Source organism: Tubulanus polymorphus, chromosome 5 (genome assembly GCF_964204645.1).
Source record: "Tubulanus polymorphus chromosome 5, tnTubPoly1.2, whole genome shotgun sequence".
NCBI lineage: Eukaryota > Metazoa > Nemertea > Palaeonemertea > Tubulaniformes > Tubulanidae > Tubulanus > Tubulanus polymorphus.
In genome coordinates, this window is record NC_134029.1 from 15,950,796 (window position 1) to 15,958,778 (window position 7,983).

Sequence of the window (7,983 nt, forward strand, 5' to 3'; positions counted from 1 at the left end):
CTCTGGTTTTAAGATCAATTCAAATTCAATCTTCAAAATATTTTATTGAAAGAAATTCTACTGAAGACAGATTTTGAAATGAAGGATATATCCAGGCAAATAATTACAGCAAAATCAACTGATGATCTTCGGCTAATTTGTCTACCCCTGATGATTGAAGCATTTTGGTTACTCGTGCCAATTAGTCAGCCACAGTCGATTTTCATGCCATCTGACCTCTTTCCATCTGTAATTAAGCAATCAAATGTAAGAATTAAGGTAACGTGGGGTGACTTGGCCATATGTCTTTAAAATCAGATATTCTTAATCACTTGATTGCATAATCATTCCCCCAATTATTATGTTTGATAGTATGGACCATAGGTTATCTTGTACCTGTCATTAGTTAGCCAAAGTGCTATGGATGATTTGTATAATCAGGAGTAAACGGGAATTATTGTGTGACCAAGTCACCCCATACAACATGGGTGACTTGGTCAGTGCATGGGGTGAATTGGTCATATTAGCTATAATACATGTATATGACAACCCATGGCCCTACCCTCAGGAGAAGTTTTATTCTGACCGGTGTAAAATGTTTTTACCCACCGGTACCTTGGTCAAAAGATAAAAAGGATGGTTTTGCGATTGCAGAGATCTCCTATAAGCTTAGTAGAAGTGTTCCGCAATTACTTCTGCAATCATAGGTTACTTGTGGACCACTGACCATTATACTGAACAAGATCATGCTGCGACTAAATTCATTGTTGTTAATGACTAGTAGGCTTGGGTAGTAAATGGGTCTGTTTCTGGATCCCTTGATTAGACAGTCACATGCAGAAAATCCTGTTTTCCGATATAATACAACGGTATGCTAGAATAAAAACGCTACAAATAGGGTGTAATGTTTGTGGTGTTTTCATTCTAGCATAATAACTTCAGGAAACCTTGATAACTCTGACGTTACAGGGTTAAATCCCATGCTCTATAAAAACCATAGTCTGAACTGAAAATGACTCTCTCTTGAATAAAAGTAATGAAGGCTGATGGAATGTAATCTTTCAAACAGAACCTTGCTATATTTTTTTATATCTGACAGAATACCTCATAAATCTATGCTATATACATGCATTATCAACTTTTCACATAAGTACAGTTGTGTGTTATGCCAGAATTTATTCAAATCTATTCATAGACAATCTTATTCAAGAACACTAAACAATCAAATTTTAGTAAAATTCTAACGATCAACAAAACATGAATAACGGCAACTAATTGCTATATAACGATAAAACACAAGTACGTAGAACAATATTATTCACCATACTCATCACACCATTTCGAAAAACATTTCTCTATGAGGGCCAGCTTTTCTGATGTCACACCTACAAATCGTGAACCAACATTGATGATATCTGACTCAGAGATGGAACAGAGAATATCTTCCTTACAGGTTTCCAGAATATCATCCTTAGGTGGTGACGAGAACCTATTCACCCCATGCCATCGTTTATACTTTAAGAATACAGTTGGAGAAATTGCTGGACTTGATTTCAACACTGTCGTGACATACCACTTTTGATTATAGACTGCAATAACAAATTTTCCAATTTCATACTCTCTAGCTATCATGTTCTCCATTTGGCCAATCATATCGCTATCATTTTCCAGTTGACCGATGTCGTCATCACTATCATCATCAATTTCCGGTTCTTCTTCATTACCATCTTCAGAATCAGACACATTTTCCTTGTTTCCGTTCACTTTTTTTCTTATTTTTGAGTTTGGTTTCTTTTTTTTAGCTCTCTTCTGTTCTTTCTTTTGTTCTTCCTGTTCGAGCCGCTCAACAACGTCATTTACTGTGAGACATTCAGCAAATTTCCTGTCTAGTCTTTTTCTCTTCTTCGGAGGCTCAGGAGCAGAATACTTGAAATGATCAAGCAATGCCTTCTCAAGACTAGATTTTGGACTGAGGACATCAGAGTTTTGCGATCTTTCCGGACGAGGGGTGATGACGTTGCTACCAGGTGGCTTACTATGGACTTCAGCAGTTACAGTGATTGTACTTGGGCCTTCTCTGAATTGTGTACTCGAGCGTAGAAGGTCTCTCGGTTGAACGGATATATTCTCACGGGATCTTGAGGCATCAGTTCTGGTTATCTCGTTGTCGTTAGTTACAGTTTCAGTGGGAGTTTCAGGCAAAGCGCAAGATGTCTTGAGTAGTTCATCGCCTATCTTGGTTTTATCAAGCGGGTATATTCCACATTTCTCAAATGCGTTGATTGCATTCATTCGCGACATACAACTAGATTGGTGGACTTTATTCAGGAGGGAAGGGAATGTAGCTTTATCTACAGATTTAAACCTAGTTGATACGTAGTGTTCATTTAGAACCTTCCGCCAACTTTGTTTTAGCGCCTTATATACCCCTACATCAAGTGGTTGAAGAATACTACTAGTGTGCGCTGGTATGCAAAAGATGATCACATCATTCTGCATAGCCAGGTTCAGCACATCCAAATTGATGTGAGAATTGTGTCCATCATATAACAGTAACTTTTTTCCAGGTATGGTTTTGGTCTCTTCTAGAAAAACTTTCTTAAACCATTCAGAAAATTGAGGAGTTTCCATCCATCCAGAGTCTGATACGTTATATCTCGCTCGCTCAGGCCCACCAGTGCACCAAGACTCATACAAGTTCTTTGCTTTGTAGACAACATAAGGTGCTAGAAAATTACCATCAGCAGAACAACATTCAACAACTGTGTACATAGTTTTGGTACTAGAACCAACCGTTACGTGTGGGTTTTTATCACCTCGTCGACATAGGACTTTTTTCGAGCCAATGTCAGTTTGAAAGCCTGTTTCATCCATATTGAAGATATGACCTGGACTATGCAGCAGCTGGTTTTCATCTAACAGTTTTTCTAATTTCATAAAGAAATCATCCACTATTTTCTGAGAACATGCTTCGGCACGATTGAGAGGGAAATTCTGTGCAATCCGACGCGATATTTTAGACTTATGGCGCTCTTCAAATAGTCTCATCCAATCCAACCCTGGTAGATCGCCTTTAAATTGGTTTTTTCTTCCTAGGCCTCTTATAAAATCTCTCACGATCAATCTTATATCATTGCGATCTAAACCAAAGCCCCAATCGCTGAGGATTTGCAACGAATGAACAACCAACTCCTCTTCTTCCGCTGTGAGAACTGTCTGTCCTCCTGGTTTTTTTATTTCTTCGCCACGTCTGTATGCCTCCAGATGTCTACGTAAAGAAGTACGACTAACATGGAATAATTCTGCTGCTTTCTTTTTTGAGAGACCATCTTCGCAGGCTTGAATGGCCGCCTGCATATCACCAGCATCATAGCAATTGTATGGGCGCCCACCAACTTTTTTAACATAATCTCGTGGCATCCCTGAAAATAAAGACGAAAAATACTTAGATAATAAGGTATTTTGAATGTAGGTAATAATCCCACCGGTAAATATCCCCCCGGTAAAAATCCGACATGGGAAAAATCCCCCCCCCCCCCCAGATCAGTTTTCTATCAAACTTAAGTATAAAACCTAAATTAAAACAGATAATAGTTTTTACAATACTACTTAGGGTACGTAGATATTTCACCATTACAAACTAGATTTCTTTATAGAAATTATCAAAACTACGATAATGTGATTTTTATGCATGTTGGTAGCTAAAAGTCACAGAATAATGTCATTTCTATGCACGTAGCTTGGTAAAAGTCACAGATTATCCAAGGTGAATATTGTGAAAAACGCCATGGAAAATGTGAAATTTTTGAAAACTATTCAAGTTTTTCAACATAAGAATATAGAAGTATTTTTATTGAATTTTGCTGTGAAATCAAATTTGGGGGGGGGGTTACCTGTTTACCTGTTACCAGGTATTGTACTACAAAAACAAATTTGTGATAGTATACAGTAGGCTAGATCCCAGTAGACCTACCGATGATTGCACCTTATCAGCTTATAAGGTTTAGCACATCAGTTATTATCCAAGAGTTTATACATAGACCACTTGTTATATAGGTACAAGCGTGGGGTGACATGGCCACCGTGACCAAGTCACCCCAAAACAAGTAATTTCTTGATTACATTAAAGTATAAAATACCTTGCAGAAGATTCAATTTCTAAATTATACGTCACTAACTAACTAATTATAATGACACATAACAATTCAGTTCCAGTGCTCATGATTACAAGTTTTTCCTACCTTAATTCCTTGACTTCACAGCGTGAGTTTGCAGTCCGCCATTTTGAATATCTTCAAGTCACATGACTGGTCATGTGACTTCTTGACAATTATCAATTTATAATACAGTACGATCATGACAATAAAACTATATCACAAAGAAAATAATAAGCACAGTTTGATTTTTTGGGTCGTGCCTTCTTAATTTTTTATTGATTATGGTGGCCAAATCACCCCAATGGCCAAGTCACCCCACGTTACCTTACTTAGGTAAGGAGCGAAATAATATATAGATATCTTAGGAGACCATTTGAAATCATGAGTTTGTTGTGAAAATCTATTACTACAGTCTCGTAGAGCATAGACACCAAGCCACGTGGCATTGGTATTTTAAGGGCTATTCAGTTTACTCCAAAACAAGTCAATGATTAACATTAAAAAAGCTTCATATCAAGGGTATGTTGCAGGACTCGTGACGCCCATGAATTATCATCCCATAATTACAATGAATCCAATTCTGCATATACGTTAGCACGACTGATTACTAATCCAAATATTGCATTACAAAAAAACAATTACGCAAAACGTCAAGTACTTACAGCATCTGAGACAGTTGCGCTTAAGTTAGCCTGTTAAGTTACGTGTTTGGCTGTCAATGTTGAAAAAGCCTAATTTTAAACATACATTTGCGCACTGTGGTTTAATATTCCTGCAAGAATCCGCAAAGGAATTGAAGATCGTAGTGCCCAGTTCATTCCACGAATAATAGCTGGAAAGAAAGTAATCAAAATAAATTGTCATGCACATTCAGTGTAAACCAGGCCATAACTAGCTGCTATTAAGGCATTCCACTGACTGGCTCTACCCATTATATTTAGGGCCTAAATCTATTCTAGTCGCATACCCCAAAAAAGCTAGGCATTAAGTAAGTCGCCAACAATGATCATTGCTTCACCGAGTAGGCCTACTCATTTGCCACCATACTCATATTATTAAAGAAATCATTTAATACATTCCCTGGTTAACGGATTCTCACCTTAAAATACATCATAGAACTATAACGGAATATCCGTTATAGTTCTATGAATACATAAACTCCGCTGTCGTTGTCATCGATACGAGTCGTCAACTGAACGCGGAAGTAAAATTCCGTGTGGAAATTCCTACAATTTCTGTCCATATCACGTTGATTTGACCCCGAAATCTTCAGGAAATGTAGCCAACGTAAATTGATTTACGAATAGAATTAATCAATTGACTCATTTTAGAAATCATGGTTTCGTGAAATTCATTAAAGTCCTAAAACTCGCGATAAATTTAAGCCGAAAATGATTTCAACCATCCACCATGTTGTTTCATTAATAAAACAATTGTTGCGCCGGCGCTGTACTGTGATTACGCATGGTTTCACTAGGATTCGAACCCTCGACCTCTCAGTTGGGAGTCAAACACCTTATCCACCATGCCACAGGACAGGATGCTGTTTTTATCGTTAGTGGGAGTACCCCACAGGGCGAGTCGCGATTGCTACTCTCATCCGGTGTTATCTTTCAGTAAGTAATTTTAAGTTTAAAATAGGACGGAGAGTGCATAGGTATAATCTACGCGGAGCGAATGCGTATTATATTACTATCAGAATTCTACATTTCAATTAGACGCAGTTAGTTGTCGAATCTGATAGAAGATGAATTTTATGTGCGAAAAAAAGTGGAAAATATGTAAATAATAATAATAACAATCAACAGAATTACAAAAGGGTTTTCGACGAAAGTCAGAAACCCTAATAAATGTATTTGATTTAATCAAATTACCAAATACAAAAGGTAACAATATAAAACATTATACATTAGAACCTTTATATCTATCAAAAGATTATGATTAAAATGGTGTTATAGATATACTATATTATGAAAATCATTATATGTGGATTAAACAAATCGATTTATTTTTTAAATCAGAAAATGATTTTGATAATAAAATATACCTATGTAGAAAATGTTTACATAAATTCAGAACTGAAAGTGCATTATTAAATCATAAACAATTATGTGAAAATCATGATTATTGTAAATTAGTTTTACCAAATGAAAATGATAAAATATTAGAATTCAAAAATATGATTACAAAAATAATGTTCCATTTGTCATATATGGAGATTTTAAATCATTAAATAAAGAACTAACCGATCAAGATAGAAAAGAAATATATCATAAAAGAAAGAAATTAAATTCTAATGAAAATGATTTTTCAGATGAACCACCAATAACAAATACTATTAAAAAGATTCATCAATCAGCTGCTGCTTTCGGGTTATATATTAAATCTGATTATCCAGAACTAATCAAAAGTGAATATTATCATTATAGAAATGAAAATGTTATTAATCATTTTTGTGACTTATTAATTGAATATGAAATAAAATTTAATGAAAAGTTAAATAAAAATATAGAAATTATAATGACAGAAGAAGATAAAGAAGCATTTGCGTTTGCAGTTAAATGTTATTATTGTGAAAAGATATTTAATTATAAAGATAAAAAAGTAAGAGACCATGATGATTTGAACGGAAAGTTTAGAGGCGCTGCGCATGAGAATTGTAACTTACAAGCTAAGAAAATTAACTTTGTACCAGTTATATTTCATAATCTATCAGGATGCACATTTATCTATCAAACAGCTATGCCATAAAATAGAAGAAATCAATAATGAAATAGAAAGATTAAATTCAAATAGATCAAAAGATAAAATACCAACTTATAAATTTAAAATGTTAGCTAGAACATCTGAGAATTGTATATCATTCCAATTTGGGTGTTTAAGATTTATAGATTCATATAGATTTTTAAATAGTTCATTAGATAACTTATCAAAATCATTAGTTGATGATGAATTAAAAATATTAAAACAACACTACCCAAATAATGATGATTTTCAATTAATGAGATATAAAGGCGCGATTCCATATTCATTTTATAAATCACATAATGATTTCAATATAACTGAATTATTAAAAGAACAATTCTATGATGAATTAAAAAATGAATATGTTAAAGATGAAGTCTATAATAGAACATTGAATATTTGGAATCATTTTGGAATGAAAAATCATGGGCAATTAGTAGATTTATATTTAAAATCAGATGTATTATTATTAACCGATATATTTGAAAGGTTTTAGAGATGTAAACCTAAAATATTTTAACATTGATCCTTGTCATTGTTATTCAAGTCCAGGATTAACATGGGATTGTGGATTAAAATTTACAGATATAAAAATGGATTTGTTAACAAATATAGATCAATTATTATTATTTGAAAAATCTATAAGAGGATGAGTTTCAGGTGTATTAGGGGATAGATATTTCAATGTAAATGATAACCCTGGATATAAGTTATTATATATAGATGCAAATAATTTGTATGGTTGGGCAATGATGGAACCACAACCTTATGGAGTATTTGAAATAAGTGAAGTTTCACAACATGAAAATAATGATAAATTTGATTGGAAGAAAAGAATCCTAGATATTGCAGATGATTCAGTTACTGGTTACTTCTTTATTGTAGATTTAGAATATCCTGAACATATTAAATTTAAACTTAGAAATCTAGCATACTGTCCAGAACATAAAACTGTAACTCATGAAGAATTATCAAGTTATCAAAAAAGAATTAAACCCGAAAATCATATTCATACAGAAAAGTTAATGGTAACTCAAGAAGATAAATATAATTATGTAGTACATTATAGAATGTTAAAGTTTTATCTAAAACAAGGAATGAT

General features: G+C 34.0%; 1 protein-coding gene across 1 annotated transcript; it reads right to left on the minus strand.

Annotated features, from left to right (window-relative positions):
- Positions 1-1,230: 1,230 nt before the first annotated feature.
- On the minus strand, positions 1,231-4,254 carry LOC141906021 (uncharacterized). Its single transcript, XM_074795166.1, has 2 exons — positions 4,221-4,254; positions 1,231-3,401 (listed from the first exon to the last, which is right to left on the minus strand). Exon 2 carries the CDS (start codon positions 3,397-3,399, stop codon positions 1,294-1,296), a length of 2,106 nt encoding a protein of 701 aa, XP_074651267.1. The 5' UTR covers positions 3,400-3,401; positions 4,221-4,254; the 3' UTR covers positions 1,231-1,293.
- Between the last annotated feature and the right edge of the window lie 3,729 nt (positions 4,255-7,983).